At 36.4% G+C, this 27,376-nt stretch overlaps 1 protein-coding gene across 2 annotated transcripts in view; it reads right to left on the reverse strand.

Annotated features, from left to right (window-relative positions):
* LOC129361819 (ephrin type-B receptor 1-B) overlaps positions 1–27,376 on the reverse strand; it is a 166,819-nt gene that overhangs the window by 48,582 nt on the left and 90,861 nt on the right. For both annotated transcript variants that reach the window (XM_055032944.1, XM_055032943.1), the window contains exons 4-5: positions 15,538–15,693; positions 7,533–7,868 (exon numbers count right to left, since the gene is read on the reverse strand). In XM_055032944.1, the coding sequence (XP_054888919.1) occupies positions 7,533–7,868; positions 15,538–15,693 (492 nt within the window). The remainder of the gene's footprint in view (positions 1–7,532; positions 7,869–15,537; positions 15,694–27,376) is intronic.

Raw genomic sequence — 27,376 nt, forward strand, 5'->3', positions numbered from 1 at the left:
GCAAATGTGAAGGAGTGAAAAGGTCTGTTTCTGTGGATTATGCCCCGGCTGCCCTTGTTGGCTCTCACCTCTCGCCCCTCCCTCCCTCATTTCTCCACACTGCGACGTGAGAGCTGAGCTTTACCTCGGTGCACTCCAGCCTCTCTACTTCTCAGGCTAGTTCACGCTCCACTGACCGGGGTGAGGGCTGCCTGGGCCGCATTATCAATTACCGGCCACAGGCACACTGTTCCTGACAGACCCTGGGGATGGGTGCTCCACTCAGAAATTCCTGCAGTGGGGAAAAAATGCCATGCAGGGAAGCTCTGTTTCTCTGACTGCAATTCAGTTCATGCTTTCAAGTGCATAAACAACGTCTTATTCATTAAGTGCTTCTTTTTATACATGTCTGGATTGAGCCTTGGTTAAATAAAACAAACTATAAGATGATGTTCACTAATTCACCTATTGCTTCCTACTTGTGGAATTTCAACAGCTAGTCAAAATTTTGCAAGGTTTATGTGCAACTGTAATCTTTTTAACAAGACCTTGTCAGATAGACATTCAGTTGCTAATTGGCAACAAAGAAAAAGGACATTTCTCTTTGTTAAAGAGGCAGTATTATGTTATTTTCTGGGCACATGCTGCCATTTTGTAGCACAATTACAATGCACAAGTCTGTTTATGCATATTTTATTAAAATGCTCTCTATATAAAACATAAGTTAAATAAAATTTGACTTCCCTGGTAGCAGAAAGCTATATCATGGATTCTGCCCACTTTGTTGATACAAGTAAAGTCTGTAAGTAAAGTCTGCAGTGCTCTTCATAGACTATGAACAACTCTATTGATCTGGGATTAAGTGTTTCACAAAGTTTACTTGTTTCATCTTTTATGCTTCTATTCATAAATTCATAGGTTATGTTATGTTACATTTTATAAATACGTCTGAGATTAAGAATATCAGAGAACTTTGATTTTCTGTTTATTCAGTATTTCAGTTTACACAATTTTTTTTTAAATATAATGAACTTGTTACAGAAAAATGGTAAGTCCTGTTCACCACAACCAATCAATTGATTGTTAGTAGATGAATACAATCAGTCAACTTTAGAATAACTGATTAATTGATCATTTGCACCCCTATTTCAAACACAAGAAAACTCTGGCAACCTTTGTGCAGATGTCTTTCCCCTTATTGATAGATTTCCTAAATTTATACAATAACTTTTCTAACATTTTTGAACTGCAGCCCTGAACAAAACTGACAAGATAGATTGCAAGTATTTTAATATAACCCTTTTAATCAACATAGATATCTTGTTAATGTTTCTTACATGAATAGAGCTAACCTACGTGTAACGAGCCTGTCAGAGACAATGTGTTGTGGTTGCATGAGGATGAGATCCAGCTCAATGAAGCTCTGCTGTCCTCTCCAAGTGCGTCCCCATTGTCACCCCGGGACAATGATGCTGACAGTGATTGGTGACTGGGTCCCAAGCTTCTCTTTCCACCCTCCGTCCCACCAATCCCTTGCTCCTTGTGTTCCACTTTTATCTGGCCCCACTTGCAGCCCCTGGCTTTTAATGCAGAGCTCGGCTCACCATTAATCAAAGTCAAAGCCTCCAAGTGTCTGACTTAGACAGAAAGACGGAAGAAGAAGAGGATGGAGAAAGATGGATCAAAAAAGATGGTGAAAGAATGAAAAAAACCCAGGTATTTACCTTTGAAGGTTTAATCAACTGTATAATACAGATGACAGGCCAACTTTATGTGCATCTGACATCAAACTAAACTTCTGTTGACATTATGGAAACCTTTCCGTGCAACTGCTATAATTTTAATTAACATCAAGGTTACAGCATATTGGACTTCTTGTTGTGCATCAATGATTTAACAGGTGAAATGTTCTTTCAAACTGGAAGAACATTTAAGCTGTGACAGAAAACCTTAATGTACAAAAGTGATGCTCTTGCTTTCGGTTGCATGCAAGTAAAGAAACTTTAAATTTATGCAACTATTTGCCAACATTAACAACAAATTTAACGTTCACTCAGATCTGAGTAAATGTGTTCCGACGTTTATGCACATTTCTAGAGCCAAACTACAGAAAAACTGTTTTTTTTTTTCAAAGACAAATTTTCTATGATTTCAATAAAAGGATAAGCTTTTCTCCAGTTGGCATAAAGCTGTTAACACCAGCTCAGTGGGGCTTATCTGACTAGCAAATAGAGAAATGAACATTATGGGCGACATCTTCGAATGAAAGTTTTCAAACCAACACAGATACTGCAGCAGAAAATGTGTCTTGTGTTGTTTGTCCTCCAAACTAGGCTGAATATCTTCAACTACATTTTTATGGATGGACAAATGGTGCTAGATACTTGGAAATCTTGCAGAGAGCCTGTTAGCAGCTGCAAAAGTCCTGCTGATAGGACAGGGTTTCACCTTCCAGCGTGATAATGATTCTAAGCATGTCCAGTGAAAGTACCTAAAATTAGCTTAGCACCTGTGTCAAGGATTGAAAATGAATATTTACAGATGTTCTCGATTAAATCTGAACAAAGAGAGGAAAAGGCAACATTTTTGTCTCAAAATTTCCAAACTTGTAGAGACATACTCCAAAAGAGTTGACACTAGTAAGTGCAGTGAGAGGCAGTTCTGAAAATTATTGATAAAGTGGGGCTAAAGAAAAAACACTAGTTGGTTTTAGTTTTCTTTGTAAAAAAAATTAAATACAAATACTAAACCTATTTATTATTTTCCGTCAACTTCACAAATATAAACTACTGTTTGTTGGTCAATCACAAAATTCTATAAAATATAATAAAGTTTCTCGTTGTATCATCACAAAATGTCAGAAATTTCAAAGAATGTTCTAAAAAAAGCTTTAGCAAGATTTCTTTCCTCCATCCTTCCTTTTGTAGAATTCCTTGATGGGAAACTTAATTCCATTTTAGTTGCATTTTAGAAAAAAAGTATCAGCATCACCTTATCTTGGAGTCAAGTTCTTTTCGACACAACAAATAAAATAGAGACATTAGCACCTAAAAATATGATTTTTTTTTTTTTACTTTTAGATTCTGTCACACTACCATGAACTAATAGGAATTCAGAGTCTCATATTAGGAGAGAAGTTCAGTCATGTGCTGTGCTGCAGTCAAAGCCATAGGTTAGACGACCGCTAACTTATTAACAGAGGCTCAGAAGGCCAAGCCAGCCATGACTACATAGTAATGGCTTTCTCTCCAACATCTTAAAGAGGGATCAGTTCAGCACCAGGGACTTCTCTCAAATACTACTGGCTTGAATTATATTTCAAAATCACACCATACAAGGAGGATGCTGAACTTTTGTAAACATAAAAGCATAAAAGTGAAAAAAAAAAGACAGAGAGAAATTAGATAATTCACATTGGCTCAGATGCATAAAGACTTCAACACCATGCCCAATGTCACTTTTTATACAGTATGAATACATCAGAAGTGACATCTGGGTTTTGAAGCATTCAGGTAGACACTTTCTTTTCTTATTTTCTCGCCTGCAGCTAATCCCTCACCTTTTGGATCCAGGAACAGGATCTAACATCAGTAGAAACAAACATCAGATGAAATAAAAACGGCACACCAGGAAGCCATGACAGTTTTCATATGATGAAACTCTAGGACACACAGGGGGTGTGGTGGGGTCTGGAATACCCCTTAAACAAATGTAAACAGAGACTGAATGAATGGTGTCCTGAATATCTCCGAGGGACATGTTTGCCTAACATCTCATCTGAGTCCACACGGTGCAGATGTCTCTAATTCATCTGGTTGTTTGGATTTCAGTCGAGTGTGCTGGATCTCACTATCTTGAATATGACCCACCCGATCAGACTTGTCCAAGGCTGAGGACGGCGATGTTTGTCTTTCTGTGGGAATAGGTCTCCAAACACCAGCCAAGCAAGGCAGGATTTTTCTAGATATAATTGACATTTCTGAGATCTAAGAGATGTTTGGCACATAATCTAGGTCAAGAAGGCTGTGGTTGTGAGATTGTAGCACTATTGTGTATTAGGTAGCTATGTAACTACCTCACATTTGTATTTCCTTCTTTTTTACCATTTTAATTAATTTACTACAAGTAGGTAGTGTCAAGTTATGACAAAATAAACAATATGGCATAAAATTTAAGTTAATTTATTTCTCCTTGGACAACAGACAAATATGACTAAAACTAGGACAGTCATGAATAATCACCTTACAGGGCGAAGTATATAACCTTTCTGGGGTTGTATCTCAGTCTCTGTGGGTGTATGTTTCTCCTCGAGAGCAAAGGGCCATAAATGAACTCCTAAATCACACTATTGATCAGTTCTTTTTCTCTCAGACACACAGCAAGATTGAGGGCAGTTAAATGGTCTCATTGGTTCATGCTATGTCCACATCAAGGCCGCCCCCTAAACTCCACTTTTCGTCCTCTCACATCTGTAATAACTAGTCCTCTGCTCTAATACTACAAGTTTATGCAGCTGAAGATTAAGTTTCTCTGCCAATCAACAGCCACCACTGAAGTCGGTTTACCTTACAGAGGTAAACAAAAATGGGTCATTACCTTTGTCAACAGGCTGTTATCGAAGAAGCAGTGCAATTTATCTTCTAAATATCAAAATTAATGATGTTTCCAGTTGGAAAAAAGCAATGATTTGCTGCTTTGAAATTCCTCTTGTAACTTGAAGATCATTATGCTCACTCTTAAAGAAATATTTTAAAGCTGCAGTTTCTTGCTTTTGTTTGTCCTAAATACTGAAGATTTTTAAAATATTTTTCATGTTAAGATAAAACATCCAACAGTAATTTAACAGAAGATTCACAAGGCTTAGGAGACACACAATGTTGTCAGTACTTAAGGGGCTCATGACATTTTACTTTCATAAACTTATAACTTTCTGTATGATAATGAAAAATAAGCTGTCCTTCATTCATGCAAAAAAGTTGTAGTTTATATATGTCCAACCAGAGTTTCTACTTTGCGGAGAACTGGTTAAAGACCCCTTTGAATGTTCCAACTTTGAGAAAAGAGATGGAGTTTTCCTATCAGCAAAATAAGGTTGACAGCACTGATCCAAATAATAATTGCTCTGCTGTTTCTTTTTGTTTACAAAATTTACTTTGTTCACCACAAATAAATAAATCAAAGTCTAGTTGCTTTTTCCTCAAATTATGTGTATGAAACATATATGATGTCATACAAACAGGTAGATGATTAAAAAGATTAATGAAACAATTTTGACATAAATCTTTTTAAACAGGTTTTGTTAGTCTAAAATATATGCATAAAATCTGCCTCCACAAATTATCTCTGTCTGGGACAGATTTCTGTCTGACCTAACCCCCCTGGATGAAAGCAGCATGTTCATCCCGCAAGGAAACTGCTGTAAGAAAAACTTCTGTTTTCAGAGGTTTTTTTTTTGTTGTTTTTGTTTAAGTTAATATTTATGCCTTAAATAGAAGACGTTTCCATAATCTAATACAGGTTCCATTCCTTATTGCTATAGGCCTTGTGTCCCAAAGAAGGACAGTAATTTTTGTCAGTTGTTTTGCACATCCTAACCATGAACTCTTTGTATACCTCTGCATTATCAGTTGCCGTCTGCCAAAAACCCCAGTCGAAGTGAGGAACAGTGCAATTACCTGGTGACAAAAGGGCCACATAAAGATGGACATAGGCCCGGAAGATTACTGGAGGAGACCTCATTACTGAAACAGGTCTCAACAATAGGAATGGGCAATGCTCTTTCTACATCTATCTGTCAGGTGTGCTATTAGCCTGTCAAACAGGTACAGTCAGCACCATTAGGCCACCTTTATAGTCAGACCTATTTACCCCCTCATTTTTCCCACTTTCTGCTGTCATGGTCCATGTTTCTGGTAGAAAAAAAAAAAGATCAACCAGTTTTCTGTTCTGATTTATCTCTCCTCTCATTCCTCTCCAAAGTCCCCATCAGAAAAAGACAAGTGCAGTTGGTCATTATGTTCCTCTGAGAGTCGACGTAATCAAATGTGGTATGCCATTCTGTAGCCAAGGCAAATCTAATTCCAAAATGTGCTCCAATCCAAAAAAGAAATTGGGAAAACCCAATTATAATTTATTTGGCCTCATAGATAAATGTACAGTAAGCTGACTCAAGAATTAAAGCTAAAAAGGGACTAAAATAGAATTCATTTGACATGTGGTATTCCAACATTGGATGGGGCAATATATTCAATCTCCTATGCACAGAAGATGGGAAAGTAGAGTTGAAACCAGATATTTACATATGCTGCTTATTAAAAAAAAGCATTTCTCTTTTGCCTGACATTTAATCAGATTTAGAGGTCTGGACTTTCATATTAAAAGTACTGAAAGCCTAATGTATGTATGTCCTGCAATTACTTTTTAGGGTTTTGGAGGTAGATTTTAGCTTTGAGCAGTCTGCTTTCAGGGTGAACTTGCTTGCACACCCAGACCTGGGCATAATGTTTGTTGTTTTGAATGTCCTTTGCTTGCAGACCTTTACCGTCAAGTTGAATGACTGATTACAAATTCTTTAGAGAAATCTTTATATCTCATATAGATGTAGTGAGTGCTATAATATTCTTTTTGAAGTCCTCCTTTTATCTAATCATGTTGTTCACCTTCGTTTCGGTAGTCAGGAGCAAACCAAAGAAAATGCTTTCAATTTAAACAGAGCAAAAGGGTAAGAACAATTTATTCCTCACAAGAAGTTACATTTTCTTATTATGCAGCAGATTTTTTTTTTCCTTTTCTTTCTATTTCCTACTTTGAATTTTTTAGTATTGGTAGAAATGATATTAAGATATAGATTGGTACTTCTTGGCAAGACTTTTTTTTATTTAAACAAACTTTGCTCTAAATATTAATTGGAAGATTAAGTAAGACCATAAATATTACTGTATCACTATTTTAGAGCTAAATTTTAGAATGTTAAATTAGGCCTGTATATTAGGCTTGTTTCCGTCACAAGATTCGGTGAGCAAAAAGGCCACAAAGGAAAGACCAAAGTAGCGGCAAGCCGATTTTGTCCAGACTGAAATTATAAAAAGCTACACATTTGGTCCGAGCATAAATTTCACAGCTGTGATGTCAAAGAGGAAAGCAATTACTTTAATCCAGAGAAGGTGGGCTTAGAAAGACTGCAAATATGTACACATCACCTAACAGTCTCTCCTCGCGCTTCACAGCCCTCATCATTTTCTGTGAAGTAGGCATGAAGGCTGCTATGCCATGAAATGTAAATCTGCAATGCACATAGTACCAGATTATGCCTTTTGCTGGCAAAATGATTCACAGTAGAACATGTTACCATAATAGAAAATTTGCAGTTTTACAAATGCAAAATAAAATATAGCCAGTACTAAAGCTGATACAGGAAAAAAAAAAAAAAAAAAAAAAAAAAAAAAAGCTCAATTACGTCATTTAACTGTATCTAGTGTAGAAGTAAATAATGTAGATTCTGTTATTTTCAAAGCTGTAAAAATGATCATGACCTGGAAACACTACAGACTCACCAGCCTGATTGGTGGTGATGTCTATGGTGACATGTTGTGCTGGGTATGGGCTCTTGTTGCTGACACCGTTGACGGCTTGTATCTCAAAGCTGTAGAGGGTGTGAGCCAACAGGTTACTGATGAAGACCCTGGTCTCTGTCAGACCCAGCTGTCGAGTAACAAAGTCCACGTTGTCATCGCAGTGTGAACAGGAGCGTCGGTCCGCTCTGCACTTCTTGCACACGATGTTGTAGACGACATCATCCCGGCCGCCTGTTTCCCTGGGAGAATGCCACTCCAGGATCACTGAGGTCTCATTCACTATGGAGATCACATTCCTTGGGCTGGATGGAACACCTGAAAAGACAAGTTTATTTTTTAATTATTCATTTTCTTTTAGTTTTTTTTTTTTCTTTACAACCCCAGATGTTTACTAATTGATCTAGAAATAGATATACACTGCCATAAATGGATGACATTGTGTTACTTCTGTATACACTTCCTGAACTATAAATATGTCTCTTATTATATTATTGTTATTGTTGATATTTCTTTTTAAATTGTTTTTAACAGTTTAAGAACTTTTTGAGTGAACCTATGTTTTTGTTGCTGCTGTTACACCTGAATTTCTCCTTTGTGTGACAATATAGGCTATTTCTATTCTATTCTATTCTATTCTATTCTATTCTATTCTATTCTATTCTATTCTATTCTACAATACATATCTAGATAGCAATACAATGTACACCGAACAATGCAGATCACCAAGTAAATCATCGTCTAATTATACCTGCCTTACTGTAGATGGGAGATTTTTTATCTAGTACTTTTGTTTTGGGCAGCCATTGTTTTATGCATTGATTTCTGGTGTCACATAAATAATATCCTCATTGTTTGGAAATCTTAGCCTGTGTTTCTGAGTCTTCTCCTTGCTTTTCTTCACATTGTTTTGCTTTTTTTTAAGTTCTTTTTGACACAGAAATGAATGTATGTATTATAAACTACAAGCTGTAAACAATGTACAATGCTGTTGAATATTTGTTTTTCTCAGTTCAATATCACTGAACTGTAGTCTCTTCCATTACTGTTTTTCCTGTTGTGCTTGGTTCAATTGTTTTACTGGTTATACCTGCTAACACTTTCAGATTCCATCTGATTGTGTATAAATAACCAATAAATGATTGGTTACCTGATAGAATAATATAAGTCCTAATTTAAATTGCTCAATACCACTCACTTTTATGTCTCAAAACATTGCATTTTAAGCAAAGCTGTCATTGTGCATAAAGCAAAAATATACCTCATATGCGAAGGACCGAGAAAAAAAACTCCAATCTGTTAAATTACTAATTTACAACACTTTAATAAACACAAGTGCTAATATCAAACACCCTTGTGTGATTTCTCTCAATCTGAAGCACAATTTAAATGGTAATTTATTCTATTCATAAGCAGAGATTCTACAGTGAATGTTCATGTCTATCAAATATTGGCTATTTACAAAAATGCAGTGTTGGATGAAGTATTCTTATCCAAGTGGCTCTGCAAATTCAGGGTTTCATTCATTCTCTTATGGCCCACAACTGGAGCAGAAACTCAAAAACTGTATTCAGGGAGAAATCAAGAAATAATACAACTATTGTTTGGGTTGAGTGGTGGCTTAATATCAGGGTGGATAAAAGAGGTCTTATTCAGCCTCCTGCAATTGCAGTGTGATTCAAAACGAGGTGAAATCTGCTGAAAAGGCAGTGAAGAAATTTGCTTAGCAGAGATTTATGGTCCCTCAAGCCTCACAGCAGTATCTCTTTTCTCTCAAATACCACACAAAACACAAACTTGACAATGTGCCTGTTCGTTACTGCTCAGGACATGGATGAAAAACTCACCTGACTTTTTCATTCACTAGTTTATCTTGAATAATTCAAGCTTTTCCAACAGAAAAAGACTAACCTAATAGTTTAATTTACATTGACTTTAAACAATCTGTCAATTCGAATGTCTCATTTATCAAACAATTGATTGATTCATCTGTAACGTTATGTATATTTAAGTGTAATACAGATCATAATTCTAGTCAGACTTAGAGAACAGAGTCTTTGCATGTTTGCTTACATTTAAAATACCTGTGTGCATGCACCGTTCTAGCTGACAGCAGTCGTTATGAAAAAATGGAGATAGCATGAAAAAGAAACATGACACAGACATTACATGTAAAAATGTTCCCTTTTAAAGATATTGTTACATTTGGGTAATAAAACATCCATATTCAGGTGTGATCTGCCAACTGGGACATTCACCTGCACTAAGGGATAATTTCATTATGAAATAAAATACAAAAAGAACAATATAGAAATAAGATATGAAATATTTATTTAAAGATATATTTAAAAAAAAATCACATCTTAACCCTCCTGCAGTCTTAAGAGAAGAGTCATTTAGGCTCCATAAGTTTTTACGCTGTGAGCAGTCCGACAAAGTCGCACTGACAGTAAGTGCACTTTTATGATGGCTTTTTGTGTCTTTTTGGTAACTGACTGTTTGACGGGTTAATCTCCCAGCAATGTTCCTGAACGTTGTGCTAAGATCAGGGGATGTTTAAGAAATTGTGATATCATTTTTTAGTAAACTTTTTCATGTACCCATGTACACAGCCGCATTACAATGACTTTTTAGTGGAGTTGACTGTCAACTTCATTTCACCAGCGTAGTTCACTATAAATAAATAGGTCATTTAACATAGATATAATAAGTATGTGCTGCACAGTCAAATGTTGTAAACACAGAACATGGGCAAAGAAAGAAAAAGTAATGGTGAGAAAAACTGTTAAGGTATGGCTGCAAATTCAGCAAAATAAGGGGCATGACCTATATAGTGTGATTATTATGGTGTGGTTGAGAGGGACAGATAGTGCTCAAGCCGCAGGTCAAATGGAAAATAATCAGGTACTTGGATGCTACAAGATGCATTGTTTGTGGAGTGAAAATATGGCACAATGGCGTATTGGAGTGACAGGAAGTACTTTACCAACTCCCCTGGGAGCCGTTCAGTCTATGGCCAGTGAGTGTCCTTTGTATCATCCATCACACACTTTAGAAACCCAAAACTTGCAGTGTTAGTGAAAAAATATTTCCCCTAATGTCAAAACTACTCAACAACTTCCATGTTATGTTGTCAGGAAATTCTGTTTCAGAATCCATCAAATATTACAGACCACTAAATATTTTTATATTTATTGTCTAAAGTGGGTCAAGTTACCCCTATATCTTTATTTATAAGCATACAGATGCAGTCATACTTTTCTGATACTCCTTGTGTTTGACTTTTTTTTGGTTCTGCAAGTCTTTCTCAGATGTTGTCACAAGATTTATTGGCAATCACTCTGGATTCTTAAGGGTGTCAATTTTAGTCACATTTTGTCCAAGTCTTTACAGACGACACGAGATCCTCTGTCTCAGTGGAGGTGAATGTTTTTAGGGTCTACTGCTTTGTTTCTTTACCCTACCCGCTCAGGATATTTAATAAAGGTTAGATGACATCTGACATCTAACCATGAAAATCAACAATCATACTAAGCTAGAAAATATTTTTGGCCTAGTCATCAGACAGTGATGACAGTGTTAAATGCATCACTGAAAGTCTTATGAAAGCCAGTTTTATGCACATATATCAATTTAAGATTTAGAAAGCTGATGAACCAATGAACAACTTGTTGAAGTCTGAGTACAGTCTTCAGTCATTTGTCTTTTCTGTTTTTGTCTCTCGAGCCTTTTTTGTAGTTTAAAACTCTTATTATAAGTTAGTTACAATCCTCCGACACAAAATGCAATCCAATTTTATTCTCGGACTTAAGATTTTGTTCTGGATTGTTGTTTCTACTTTTCAATGCTTGTTTCTTTGTATTTTGATTTTGACATTCAAAACTCAGTTTAGCTTTTAGATGTTAGATATGGTATTGCTTGTGGTTGTATTGCTTTAACTGAAGAATTTCTGACATATATATGGTACACTCACAGAAAGTGCAAGGTGATTTAAACAACAGCTATGACAATGTTTCAATTTATGAGCAACTCCATGAAGAGACATTACATGAAGTCGTATCACGGTGAGTCATAACACTCATGATGCAGACTAAACATTTTGATTTAAAAGTGTAAAATAAGTTAAAACAGGACAAACATGCTATATGATATATAAAGTATTTGTGGGCTTCATTTACATTTAGGCTAATGGTGATGCTACTCCTAACTGAAAGTAACACAACATAATTATTCTAACATTATTTTGAACAGCTTAGGATTTCTACAAAATCTTACAAATGCTTATCCATGTTGAAAATTACACAAAGGTTGTGCTTTATGACAAGCAATTCTTCAGACAACAGTCAAATACATCACCTCAGACCATTGTGAATGTGTTTACACCAGCTGATATTGTGTTGTAATTCTGCAGATCATGTAGTAAGTAATAACATTTGAGCATCACATGTAAGAACCAAGTACAGAAATCTGAGACTTTAGCTCCATTCATTGATACCACTGCTCAAGAATAAAACTGGCCAGCTAAGAGAAGATTTAAGTGATTTCAAGAGCAAATTAAGAAAGCAAATACCAACTTAAGGACAAAAATCATCAACTTACTGTGGTCTTTCTTTTCAGAGAGAAAACAAAAAACAGAAAGTTAAAATAAATCATTTGAAATAATGTAAATAATAGATAGAATAAAAAACAGATTAATGCTTTTGTTGACTTAAATTGTATGTTTTGTTTCGATTATAAATGCAGAGAAACAGATTAGATTAAACGCTATTGGAAAAAACAATGTAGAGCACTCATCTATGCATTAATTTATCAGACATTTACAACACTGTGTGTTTATATTATATATTTTACAAATATATTTGTAAAATATACAAACTGGTTTGAGGAGGTACATAGGACAGTTGGATTCAAATATGTACATACCCTATAATCTTTTTATCTTCCACTGGAACTTTTTATGATGAATTTTGTACATGAAGAAATTAACCTGGTCGCTTTTTTTTTTCTTCTAATTTTTATGCATTCAAATGTTACTTGATTACAAGTGACATGTTTATACACATTGAAGGAATATTTTCCTTTTTTCACATTTTGGTCACTTTCCCTTTTCCAGTATTCCTCACATCATGATTCTCTAGCATAGCTATCTGCTATGGGCCAATGAGCAGAGGTTTAACAGCATGAGTCTCCTCAGTTACTACAGAGCCTATCAATCGACTCTCCTGACTCACATATTGAGAGAATCCCCATGGCTCAGCATGCTAGAACTGGCTGACCTTTCCTCACTGCTCTCACATGTACAAAACAATTTTTTCCTCTCACTGAGACTCATAAGAAACCAGAAACAGTGTCGGTCACCTGGGGGCTTGAAATTTAGAGAAGTGACCAGGAAGTTGCAAAGAAGAATGCAAAGTTCTGCCCCAAAAGTACTTACTTTGCTAGGTAGCCTGACTAAGAATGTTTGGCTTCCTGCTGTGAGACGGAACACTTGTGGTGTGCCTACCCTAAGGCAAAGATTGAAAACAGTGCAAGACAGAGAAAAGGCAGAAAGGAGGGGTAAGGGATGCATTGGGGAGTTTGAAATGTAGCCCAGATCTGGTATATTCAGAACCCTGAAGGAAGAAGCTGGTGTAGGTGGGAGGATACACCAAGAGGCCCCCTGCTGTGAGAGCCAGGGATTGGGCAATCCGTCAGCAAGCTAATCAAGCTGATTTGGAGCATACAGGGACCCGGGCTTCAGATGCTAGTGAGAAGCACTTAAGCTACAGCTTCTGCTCCTATATACTGGTCTGATTTAAGCTACTCTGGCAGTGCTCTTATCAGGACCCACAGTATTAAAGAGATTCTTACTAGGATGATCTCACTGGCCCCCCTGCTGCGCTGCAAGGCATCCACAGCAAATCAGGCTCACTGCTATAGTAAGTTGAACCCTTCAAAGGAACCTGTGATTTTGCTGGGAACTTCACTTTTTTTTTTCTTTTTTTTGTTCGATATGTATATTTTTAAAATCAAGAAATTAAAAGAAAAACAACCTAAAACAGTATTAAAATTATCATTTCATTTATTAAGGACAAAATATATCCCAACCATCATGACATTATGTGAAAGCCATGAATTAGGTTTGGCTAACCTCAAATATATATAAATATAAAAAAAACATATTTCAATTTCAGTAGTCACACAAAAGTTTACCACCAGCCCAAGAATTACGTAAAAAAAAAATAAAAATGTCTGACATAAAGTAAGCTGAAAAACATTTCTAGAAGTATAACACTATGCCACCATCTAAAACACAGATGATAAACATAATCTTTGAAATGTATCAGACTGGCAAGGGTTACAAATTCTATTGTAGCTTTTTGCAGTGAGAGTCCTTTTCCGTAAATGGAGAAAACATAAAACAGTATTTATGAGAACCTGTTCATCCCATAATCATTACAAGAACACTTTAACAAGTCATCCAGGAGTTCAGAAAAGACCTAAGAACAACATTTAAAACTCAGCAGGTCTCACTTTTCTCAGCTCGGGTCAAAGGTCATAATTAACATTAAGAGTCCGCACCAATGATTGTTCAAGCAAACCCCCCCACCTCCCAAAAAACACTATTGCTCTAAAATAGCAGAAATGAATGAACCATATTTGCAAAAAAAAAAAAAAAAAAAAAAAAAAAAAAGAAAGTAAAACAACAGAAACAAAATATAAGACAAGAACTGGTCAGTCTTAAAGAACCATAACAACATTATCAAATGACATCTAGTATGTGTAATACTTAAATATGCAGATTGTTTCCCTGTTGAGTGAAGAATGCGGGAAAAGAATCTAGCAAAAGAGAGAAGAATGAAACCAAGGGGGGGATAACGTTTGAATGATTGAAATCAGAAAAAAAGAAACAGGCTGCTTAGGCCATGGGGATCTGTTCCAGATAGACTGTGGGGAGCCCTTGTGGAAATTGCTTAGGGAAAATGCAAGGCCTCGAGGTAGAGCCAGATGCTATAGATGATAGAAAACTTGCAAATTTGCCACAAAAGCGTGCAGTGTATTGGAGAGCATAGAAAACACAAGATGAAGGATAAATATCTTCTCGCCGCAACATCCAAAACCAAAAGGTGTTGATGGCAACAGATCCTGTCATGCTGCACTGTAATATTTCTGCAGCTTTAAGACAATTGTTAAATTTATGGACACATACAAACCGTAACTACAAAATATGCTTAGGAGCTGAAAAGGCTATGTAACTGCCCAACCCTTTGGAAAAATAATATGACCCTGAGCCCATTCTTGAAGCCAATTAGCCAAATCTTTGTTAATAAATCAGGAATTAATTAACAGATAACCATCCAGCTAATGCCTCAAGGTCTGCTCTACAAATGAGAAAAAGACAATTTATATACTGACCAGTGTCAGTAAATGAAAAAGGAAAGTAAGCAAACTTTTTGGAGGTCTTGTCCTGTGTAACTCCGTGTCAACAGGGACAGCAAGAAAGCTTAGCATATTGGTTTTACATCATATTAAGATAAGTACGATGCTGTGTAAGGCCTTATTGGATCTCCAGCGGATTACGGCAGGACAGTGTTGAAGCTTCACAGCATCTGCCTGAGTAATTAGGACTTCAGGGGATGATAACAGACAAACAAAAAAGAACAACAGAAAAAAAATGGGAGAGGAAAAAAAACACAACTGCAGGGAAACAAAAAAAGCTCATTGGCACAGTGATGGAGATGTCAGCAATGCAAACCTCCCCTTATGTGATTATTACAGCCATACTGGAGAGCTGGTTTGGGACTCAGATACAAACTAATTCAAATGCAGGAGCATGTGCAGGCTTGACGATAGTGAGATTGCAGCTGGCCAGTTTTGTTTTTTTATATATTTTACTGTCAACTCTAACCCTTCAAAAGCATTAGAATATCATGTTCTTATCCTAAGACAATATCATAGTGTCAGAGTGATTGAGTGCAACATGCAACATCATGTATGCCATACTCACTGGTGCAGGGTTCATCTGGTTGATCAGCGTCGCCACGGTAGTAGCCATTGCGGCAAACACAGATAGTGGCAGCCTCAGCTGTGGATCGGCTGTTGGGAGGGCACTGCAGACAAAGGCCTGGACCCTGCGTTGATTTGAAAGTACCTGGTGGGCATGCTGTGACAAAAAAAAAAAAAAAAAAGCAATGTCAGTAAATAAACGAAGGGGGAAATTAATCACCCAAACACTAACAGAATGAACCGTATGGGGCAAACAAAAAAAAGTGTGAAATTAATAACAAGCTAAGCTGAAACGTACTCCTGTTGGATCTATTTAGTTTCCCATTAATAAACAATGTGATCTAAGGGATTATGCAGAAGAGATTTGACAGGTAGAAGGTATTATGTTGACCATTAGATTCACAGTTAGTAGGTATTTTGTGTTGGACACAGTATATTTTTACTGTAAATATTAGATTTTTACATTATTATCATGTTTTTTATGTTATGCTGAGAAACTGAAATCAGAACATTTACCCTCATTTTCCTCTGCTTGTGTCTCCACTCCGCTCCACCATGGAATGCACTCCACTTTAAATATGTACCCATTATAGTCAATGAGGGCATTTAGACTGCAGAGTGACAACTTTGTGCTCAGCACCTTTGCACTACCATCCGTTAGAACAGAGCCTATTTTTGCTGGACACCAGAGCAATTGTGGATTCAAACTTCAAAGATCCAGAGGGAAATTCATGAGCAAACTATTCACCAAGACAGACTATATGTTCTCAAAATACTAGCTGCATTAATGAATATACATTCATACACATATGTTGTCAACATATATTGTTTATGGCTATGCAAAAAAACGGAACTTATATTTAATTCTGAAAACAATTAAATCAAGGCAGACAAAGTGAGAAAACAATGGATGGAAAAAGATTCATTTTGAAAGTTGAGCACTTCAATGTTTAATATGACACCATTCATCCTTTTTACCGCTAGCTTTATCAAACAATCTCATTTCCCACACATATTTATCTGTGCATTTCTGGGGTTTGCAAAGCGGGGGAAGCCATATAACACTTTAATCAGGAGAATCAGGGATGTCTCTATTCTGCTGGCAAAGTGCACAGCAGAGAGGAGACTCTGTAAATCTGGATAACGTTTAACAAGTAAAAAAAAACAAACAAACAAAAAAAATTAATCTTTTAAATTTTGCACTACCCAGAAATCTTACTGAACCTCAATGACCGCTCTCCAGCTGATCAGAAAAAAAAAAGAAAAAAATGAAGTGATCTTTAGACCAAATGAGTAATAATCAGGAGACAAATCAGTTTGTGGATGTGCCATAATGCTCTCCAGCTGATCAGAAAAAAATACAAATAAATGAAGTGATCTTTAGACCAGATGAGTAATAATCAGGAGTCAGCTTCAGTTATTACAGCTGAAAACTACCAATACCAAAATTTGGGTCTAGTGATGGACTCAGGCCTAAACCTTAAAACAAATATAGTAACAATTACAAAGTTGTCCTTTAATCACCAAAAAAAAAAAAAAAAAAAAAAAAATTCTAGGATTGAATGACAAATGCCCCAGTAATAATTGGAGAAACTCATCCATGTGTTCATCTTTAGTTGTATTGATTACTGCAACCCTGTCAATCAAGCCTAAATGTCAATCAGTCAACCAGAGCTTGTTGAGGACACTGCTTTTCGCATTCTCATTAAAACTGGGAAGTCAGAGCACAATGCCTGAGTTTGAAAGTCCTTATTACAGAAAAGTTTATGAATGATTGAATGGCTTAGCACCAAAATACATTGTCAACTTGTATCAACCATACAGACCACTCAGGATATTTTTGATTCAAGACTTCTGATTATAAATTTCAAAGGAATATGAGAATCAGCAAAATTTGGACAAAGATTTGTAGAAATTGGCTACAAAACATTGATCGGTGCATCTCTACTCTAACCTACACAAGAACTTATTTTACAAAATACTTAACTTAAAGGAATAATCACTTTAAAAGCCCTTGTTTACTACATTTAAGAACTCCCAATCACAACTTATTTGATTCACCATGCAAGAATTCAAAGGGTATATATCAAATATCAAAACAAACATATACTCTGTTTGTTTAGCCCTACGAACTATAACAAAAATGTGTTATGTTAAAAACTGAAATTCCCCCTACGCACAAGCATTTTTCATTCTGAATATATAAACAAACATTTTAAAAACTAATGCATAGAGGGAAACTGGTTTTTATCACCTTGTCCAGTGGCTCTCCCACACGAGAATATACACAGCCAAGCAACAGTCAAATTTTGGATGGAGTTCATACATTCTTGGCCACAGCTGTGTAAAAATTCATTCTGCGGTTTAACCAAGACTTCAAACATTCAGTTAGAGTGACAACATTACCTTTAATACCACAAAGAGTGGGGATACTTCAGCAGTCTCGGTGGCACCAATTTGTCAGAGTTGGAGTGAGGTGTCAGAGTCCTACATTTTAAAGGCTGTGGTGGAGAACAAGGATTATTGTGGCTGATATCGGTGCCCCTAAGTGAAGGCAATAACCCAATCCATTTACTCTTGCGCCTCAAAAGGATACAAAGCTGAGGAGATTCTGTGCAGTGTGGAAGGGTTTAATGACTATAATAACTATGATAAATGTCTGGTATTTTAGCAAGCTTACTGCTGGGGGTGGAAGCTGTGGTGTAGCTCCACTCTTAAGGGGGGAAGGGTTATAAATTTAATGGGACAAGGCTGATTGATTGCAACAGCTTGACTGTAGATGTAGGGTATGCTCATACTGTGTAAAAACAATTTTTATTCCTTTTTATAGCACTTAGGCAGTAAAAGGTACAATTAGTCAGAGAAATATGAACGCAGTCATGATAAGAAAACAAGAGAAAAAAGTTTTGAGATTTACAGACAAGGACAGAGGAAGGTACTACCCTGTGGTAAGTGTTTCAGGCACTAAAAGCTAGGACTTAATAAATAAGTACTGAATTTGCTTGCAACAAAATGATTACATTGTCTATGAGTAAGAGCCTTTTAGTTCAATATGAGGAGGTTTTAATGGTCACAATGAAAAGGAGCTGGTCCATTTCCTCTGCAGTGACTGGTCAAATAGAGGGAAAAAGCATTTTATGTGAGGGAATCTTTTTAATTCATTATCCAGTTCTTTTGTATGATGTAATTAAAATCTATTCTAATTAATTTAAATGTATTAATGGACTGTTTAAGCTTCTGGTCTAAGGCATATAAAGGTTGATACCTGGTCTTATGAATCCTTTTTTCAAACTTTTGAAAAGCCCTTCCTGGCTTTTAATGATAGAGATGCAAAGAGAAATCCTGCTGAAACAGAGAAAAATAGCATGCAAACATAACTGAAAAGGCTATCTCTCTAGAGGATGTTTTTCAGTCTGATTCGCTGTGCCCGACAGGCACACCTGAGGCTAACTGAGTAACTTACTGTGCAGTCACACAACACTGTTAAAAAAAAGTGTTATACAACTACATTCATCAGCCTTATTTAAACAGATTTTATTTCCCCAAAAACCTATACAACTGAGGAAACACTAAATGTAATAAACTCTAAGAAACACTTTTTTTTTTTTTTTTTAAAGATTGTTTAAGAAATAGAACGAAAAGTATGTAAAGCTGTAACTTATATTAAACAATAAACATAATTTTATATATTTGTTAAAACTGTCACTATACTGTAACAGGATGGTATGAAACAGGTACACAATTGCTGTATATAAAGCATAGATTTTGCAATAGCAAAAGTGCAATCTCCAGAAACGCATCACTCTTGGTCAAAGAGCCACAAGGAACACTGTCAATCATGCCTGTGTATGCATTGCTAATGGCAAAGAAACAAGTTACTTGTACAGGAAAACTTTTTTCATCCACAGTCATCATTGGGCATTCAAACTTGCTTGATCAGAAGCTGTGGCATAGCAGAGAACGAGGGAACGGGTGTGAGCAGCACATACACAAGTGCATATATAGTGCTATGACCTTCCTCCTAGAACTGATTTGATAGTTTCTCATCCAAACTCTGTATTTCTGCAGTTAATACCAGGAGCACTGGGAGAAGGCAGAGGAGTTTGACATTTTCATAGTTTATTTGTCTCATACTATACTTTCACGACATAGTGACAGTATTAGTGATAAAATTGTAAAATCATATATATTTTAATAAGTAAGTGATTTCCAAAGGAAAACAAATGAGTGCAACAGCACGCATGTGGACAGCAAAGGGCTGTAACATAAAATGTTTAGAATTCAATGGCATGTCTGTCTGTGATTGATCTCAATGTACTCTGACTTACTTACTGTCTAGTCACAGAATACCGTTAGTAGGGAGTAGGCTCATTGTGCAACAAGATACCTTTTTCCCACTAAGTGAAAAATATGATTTACTGCTGTAAAATAATCACAATTTTTAGAGTTGTTCAATGTGGAACGTTCTGATTGCAAATTTGGAAAGTTGTGATTTACTAAAATACCAAAAGAGCCATCACAAGATAAAACAGCTGGTCATACTGTGAGGACAAAACAGGAGCAAGAAGTGCACATTTTTTTTTTGTTTGTTTTTTTGTATAACAATAACTTGCCCTTAGCTTTTTTAAAGTTTCTACTACCAATTTCAGTTGGAACAAGTGAAACTGATGATTGTTAAATCCAGCTAGCAGACAATCAAACACCAGGGAGACTGTACAATAAGCACTGAGATGGAGAAACAAATCTTAATCATTCTGAGCCACATTAGCAATATATAAAATAATAATAATAATAATAAAAATAGCAAGAGCAAAAGTGCTGGCCCTAGTACTTTTTCTTGTCACATTTAGATGTTAGGAAGAATACTAATCAGTATGCATAATGCTTACGATTAAAAAGATTTAAATTTGGTCTCAGAGGTCTGTATCTGAAAGCTACAAAAAGATGTTCTATTGTCATGTACAGTGTATACATTTGACATGTGTTTCCTCCAGAGATTTTTTTCAACGTAGCCTGAAGAAATAAATTTGATTTTTAAACAGTTTCTGGTTTGTCTGACATGAAGATAGAAAGGACGAATATCTCAAGATCGAAAAGTACATGAAAGAGATACAAACCAAATTGCAAGACCTGACTACAATGGTCATAAAAACCACATCAGGGAACAAACCCTCTTATGGAGAGAAATGCTATGTCTAGACAGGGTTTGTAAGGGCAATGTAAAAGCAAAACTGTCTGTAAGTGTGAGTGGAGCTCCCGTTTATGTGGGAGAGGAGGTTTGCAAACTCTGTTGACTTTGACCGGATTTTACATGTGATAAGATAAGGCTCCTCGTACTACAAGCATACTGGGACTCTGTAAAAGAGCTCCCTTCCCATATGTGGAAGCACAACCCAGCTGCAGGGACATTTTAAAAGGCAATAAGTTCTGACACTATCCAATGTTACAAGACAATAAAAGCACAGATCAAAAATTACTTTCCAGCACAGGCAGTGGAAGAAACGTATGCGTTATCATATTTGATCCACTATCATATGCAGATGGTTATCACACAGAATGTACCAAGAAATTTTCACATGTGCTGAATTGGCTCTTGTGGAAACAGATCACTATGAGTTGTTCACTGTGAGCTTAATGGAGTGTGAGTAGAATGTGTACATTAGATTCTGCCCTCCGGTTGTGTGTTTACATTCAAACTGTAGCTTCCCTGGACACTTGTAAATGGGTAAAAGTGAAGAGAAAGGCAGAAGAGCCTGTGCTGAATCAGCTCTCTGAGCTAGCAGTGCTGCAAATGAGCTTCAAAGCAAACTCTGAATGAGAAAAAAAGAATGTACACATTCTCGTGCTCATGTACACATACTTGACTAAATGTACACATTCTAAAACCCAGAGAAAACAACAGCAGTACCACAACAGTAGTGACATCAAGGAATGGTGATTTACCAACCAGCAAATTTAGTCACTGTTGACCCCCATTAAACGAGAGTGCATCACATTTTCCAGCATTTGATTACTATGTGTCCAAAAGAACTTGAGATAATTTAAGGCCTGTCCTTCAGAAAGTAGGAATGCTGTGATCAGCATAACAGGAAGAGAGATAAGTGACAGCCAGGCAAAAGCAAACAGGCAGCCACACACATATGTTTGTGCAAATATTTTAGAGACAGCAGAAGATTAATATTTGGGTAGATTATAAATCTTACCTTGGATCTGAAGCTTCTTCTCTAATTGAAACAAAATATGCACATGGATCCAAACATTAAACTCGTTAATTAACTGCTTACTGATCTCTCACTATGTGAAAAAAAGACAGGCATGGACAAGGAGAGAAAGTTAGAGAGTGTGATTCATGTTTGCAAACCCCTAAATGATCTTGTTTTAAAGGTTGTCAGAACTGGGAAGGGTATCATTACGCTATGCTTTACTGAATTGGGAACTTGGCCCAAATTCTTCTCCCTTGATATGTGCACATTAAGATTAGAGGAGACCAGGAGTTTCTGTGCCAAAGCAAAAAAAAATCTGTCAATCAGATGAGTTGAGTTTTACGGACAGCAGAGGACTGAACATTTGCTCAGCAAGTAATTAGTCTCCCCAATGGGAGGATAACCTGTAACTGAACTGAATGCATGTAGGAGCAAAACTTTTATTCCTTTAAGGCTGACCCAACAAGATTTTATTCTTCTTCTCTGCTTTCACATGTTTCAGAACTAATCTTTCCTCCACCTTTCCTCCCAGTCTCACTTTGATCCTGATTGACAGGTTTGAATCTGCTTCGGTTGGCTGTTTTTCTCTCTATCTATCCTTCTGTCTGGCACACTGTACAACTGACAGAGATACAGCATCAGTGAATCTTCACTTGTTCCCTTACAGTCAGTCAATGATGTCAAAGCAAGCCTGACCAAAAGACATGGCAGACAGCAGATCTTTATTGCACACCTGTATATAAAACATTAAAAGTTGTCGACTTATACATCTAATGAAAAGGTAAATGTTTATAAAGCATAAGTATTTGTATACTGTTGTAGTATAGGTTTTAATCACTAGTCCAAGTAGTAGCAGCAAGTGTGACCGATATTAAATGTATTATGTATGGCACAACTGTAAATATTTTTTGCTCACCCCTCTTTTCCAAATATGACATAAAACACAGCCAGTAAAACCAATATTGACATAACCTAGTTCTAAATTTGGAACAACAGAGGCTGACTCCATATGCCTCTGGTACAGAACATATGAGTGGGGTTTAATACATCCATATTACACCATTAAATATCAGAATATCAAATAATGATTTGGACGTTCAGTTTTTTCATTATTATAAGTCAGTGCATTATTGCACTGACTCATCACTGCATTTAGCCTTTAAAATAAATGATCTGCAAACTGGAGTACAAATGATCAATATCTTTGCTGTGTTTATAATACAACATACACCTCAGGTAATGCATCAAGTTCATGTAGGGACTCTACCACTGTGTCACGTGAAGTGCATATGTTTTGAAGTCACAGTTTAAGATGTAGGATTAATTAAATTTGGTAGGTCAAGAATTTTATCAGAATGTCAAGCAAGAATCCCTGCTGTGTGCAAGATAAAATTGAAAAATGGAAGCAAGTCACAGCAGAAGGTCAGTCCAAATATGAGCTTAGAAATTCTAAATCTTTTAGAGGGGTACAAAATTGTAGTTTTTGCGGCAGTACAACTCTTGACCTCCCCAAGGACAGTCTTAACCTCTGTTGTGATCCACACAAGGTCTGGATCACAGTGTTTGAGAGACTTTAGAATCATGAATACATCCACTCAGTGACAAACACTTAAGCAGGCAGCACTATGACTGAGTCGGGACCCCAATTGACCCTTAACACAGTTTTGTTCAGTCAGTCAGAAAGACAACACACTTGCATCTGTGTCTGGTGGGACTGATTGTTAAAAATATTCTGGTAATTTTTTTTAGGTAAATCTAAAAATATCAATGAAGTAAAGAATTGAACATGCTGTTTGACAGCATCTAAAAACAAAAGGCAATCAGACCTGCAGACCATTAGTATTCTGCCCAGCTTCTCATTGTTCATTTTTCCACATAATGAGCTGCTTTTTTAAACGCATGTATAGTATTTCTCCACAAGGTCATTGAAAAGAACAATACAATTATTTGAGACTGAGGCATATGTTAAAATAAAAACTTGTCAGGACCTTCAGAGAATGCCTACAGGATCCCGAAGGTCGGGGTAAAATGCCTTTAAGGTTTATGATTTATTCATTTAGAGAAACTGAATTTAGAATGGTTTTGCATGTATCTCGTACATTGCCATCTCAGGTCAATGAAGATTATATATCTCAGTGAAAAGCTTAGGAGTCCATTGCTTAATGGCTTACAAAAAAGACAGATTTTTTTTTTGTTTTAGAAGGAATCCAGAGTTTGTAGTGACATCACTCAGGAAAGCTGGTCATTGTCAGGTTCCACTATGTCCTGTCAGCACATTCCAATCTCAACAGAGAAACTGTAAGGCATATAAGAAAACCAGAGTGGTGTTCCAAAGAATAAAGAATTGGTCAAAACAGAGCAGAGTCTCTTGTGCTCTTGTGGTTTTGTTAAGAGTGGCAACACCATAGAAGTTCCACCCACATTACACTCCCCCTGATCATTAATCACCCATCCATTCTGACCCTGTCAAAGCTACTCTTCTAAGATAAGACACTCTTACACCTACAACCACCCACACGCATAGACGCACACTCGTACAGACGTTTGGTACACCTTCTCCTTTCTTCATCCTCGCATAGACATTCTCTTCAAACTAGCTGATACAGCTATGTCTGATGCTGCAAAAACATCCAGTAACAACAGTTGACCCCACTTGGGAATATGGAAATGTTATTTAACTATACAATTTTCTATCAAAAAGGTCCCAATTTCTTAACTGGGGCTGGTGCTAGAAAGAGGTCTTGAAAAGTTCTGTAAAAGAGACAGTTTGCTTTTCTACCATCCAAGCCAAAGCCACGTCTTAGTGCATGGAGACAGGAAAAATATTTACCCCTTTATTCCTGAAAATAGATGCTCTAATATCCTCCCCTTGATTTTTAAGCAACCAGTGGTTCCTGTAAATGCCACACAATACTGCTCAGCTAATCCTTCATCCACACCAGCAGTGCTGGAAATTGGACATAAACACAATATTTAGAGTAAGGTTTACAAACACCTTGTGATAAAATGAAGTTGGAAATAATGTTTATGGATTAGGTGAAAAATAATCAGCTGAGTATATTTACATACATATGCTCTGTGGTTGATTTAAAAATAAACTGTCAGACAATAAGAGACAGTCAACAGTTATTCTGATGCCAATCCAAAATGTCCAGTCGTTGACGGGTGGTGTTTTAAATGTTTTTATGCAGACCAATAAAAACTGAGTGAAACTCTGGAGTTTTAAACATGGTGCCTACAACCTTTTTGTGGTTGCTGTTCCACATGAGGCTGCCCTAAGCTTCTGATAAAAGTGGTTCTTTGTTTTCACTTGATGTAAACACATCAAATTGATGCTTAGTAAGCACTAACACCAACTTAGAACTGGACTCAATTTGTTACAAAAGGCCCTTAAGAATAGGAATTAAAAAAATATAGGTTGTTGACTTCAGCCTTTACTTTTGTTCATGACACTGAAGTCTTAAAAGTACTGGAAGACAATCTGTATAGTGCCATGCTTTTTCAACATGTCTGGAAAAATAAAAGTATGTCTGACTGGTTTCAACAGAGGGTGGTGCAGCAAAGAAGAGCAGAAAAGAAAAGGTAGAAATCCTCACTCCAAAAAAAACAAAGGCCTCCTTTCAGAGTTATTTCTGAAAAAGAAGTTGTCGTACATACTGAAATAAAATTGTACAAATATATAAAGCTATTTAACTGAAAACAACAGAGCCTGTGACTGTTAAATGATTGGTTAAATAAGACACATTCTCTTCAAATTAGAGTGTGTGAGCCTTAACAAACCAGCGAACAATTTAGCAGACAGCCCACACCCCTGGGCAGGCAGTTACTATGGTAACCTCACAGCCATTTTTTTTTTTTTGGCCCACACTTTTCCTTTGAACAGCCGGCCAATGACAGACCAGCCGACTGGGAAAATGGGCTTATTGATAGCGCCTTTATGAGCTGTGTGTCTTCAAGTATATGTATGCATGTGCATGTGTCTGCATAAATTGAGCATAATACCGATCAAGAGAGCTATAGAATATTTTAGCTCCACATTGACTCTTCACGTCTAAGTATTTCATTGGCACACTGGCTCAGATGTGTTTATGAATTTATAAGCAAAAGCACTGAGTATATAATTCAGATAGAACAGAGGCCAGAACAGGACAGGGAGAGACAGTGAAGATGAGGAGGTATTTGTATTCTCGGAGTTTCCACTGTGCCAATCTATCCCTGGCTGGCAAGGTAGTAGAGAAAACCGCCCTTCAAAACATATCGGCTCTCAGCGGGCAGTAACATGTGCTTGCACTACAATCTACACTGTAATCAGAACCTAACAGGGGGCTGCCAGGCTCATTGCCCACCACCAACTAACAGAGCAAAAAGGGGCAAGGAAGGCTTGATGAATGGTGAAATCAGTCAGCGTTATCAAGACGGATTTTATTCTATTTGCTCACACAACAATTGCCAATTTGATTTAATCACTTCAACTTTACTGTTTAAGTCAACGGAAGCTGAAGCAGGACAAAAAAAAAAATATTTAGAAAAATGTGCAATTAATTTTTGTAAGCATACATTTTATCATATGTCATGTCATTCTCTGTGGTTAATGTTTTTCGTCTTTTTTCAAATGCAGCGAATAAAGCCTGTGTTGCAAAAAGCAATAGCTTTTTTCTTTTCTATCATTTAAATTTGGGAAAGACCATTAGCTTTCTCTGTCTCAGCACTTGTCCCGCTTTTTAAATGGATCTAGCTCATTTACTTTATGGCTAGATCAATTAATCTATAGTAGTTAACTGAAGACGCTCACTCTCGCTTTTTTGGTGCTTTGCTCAACAACATTTTTAGTTTTCAGAGCTTGTGTTTCAAAGTCTTCTGACTGAAGTAACAAATAACTAATTCTGGAAAATTCAGTGCTATCCACATTTCTTGGCACTTCTGGTACAGAGAAAATAATCCTTGCATATTTCACTTTAGAAAAATGTCATTAGAAAATACAATTTAATGTCTTTAAGTAAGAGCTAAATAATAACTATTTCAATGATCGTGTCATATTAATTAGTGTAGATCTCTTTTTGATTTTATTTTTGCAATTAAATGCAAAGGCTCAGAGTTTCAACAGTCACCTGTTTTATAATTTTAATCTTAGCAGTTTTGTGTGGTCTTTTGGATAGACAAAAATCTGTTATGAGCCAAGAAGGCTGACCCACTGGGTTGATACTGATCCCAGAGAGCTAATAAAGAAAATAAAATAAAAAAGATATTTGTCCAACATGTCCGTTACACTCAAATTTATTCCTTTTTGCAATTCAAAACCAGGCTCTCAAGTGATTGCTGCACAGCTGGTATCTGCTGGTATACTCAGAACAAATGAAAATTAATTTGTTACTGTTCTGTTCCTTTCTGCATGCCATTTTAACATTTAACATAATAACAATTATGGCTTGAAGCACTTTTGGAACTATTTAAATAATGGAATAAATTAAAGAATAAAGTATTTAAATGTTAACTCTCCCTCAGCCCCCCGACATGTTGAGTTGCTAATAAATGTCAGAATGTGGTAAGATAAAGGTAAAATCACTAAACTTTATCCACTTGGCAGTTTTCTATTTTTATGTAACCAAACTCATTTATGCTATCATCTATATAATCTGA

Source organism: Poeciliopsis prolifica, unplaced genomic scaffold, assembly GCF_027474105.1.
Source record: "Poeciliopsis prolifica strain line A6 unplaced genomic scaffold, Auburn_PproV2 SCAFFOLD008, whole genome shotgun sequence".
NCBI lineage: Eukaryota > Metazoa > Chordata > Actinopteri > Cyprinodontiformes > Poeciliidae > Poeciliopsis > Poeciliopsis prolifica.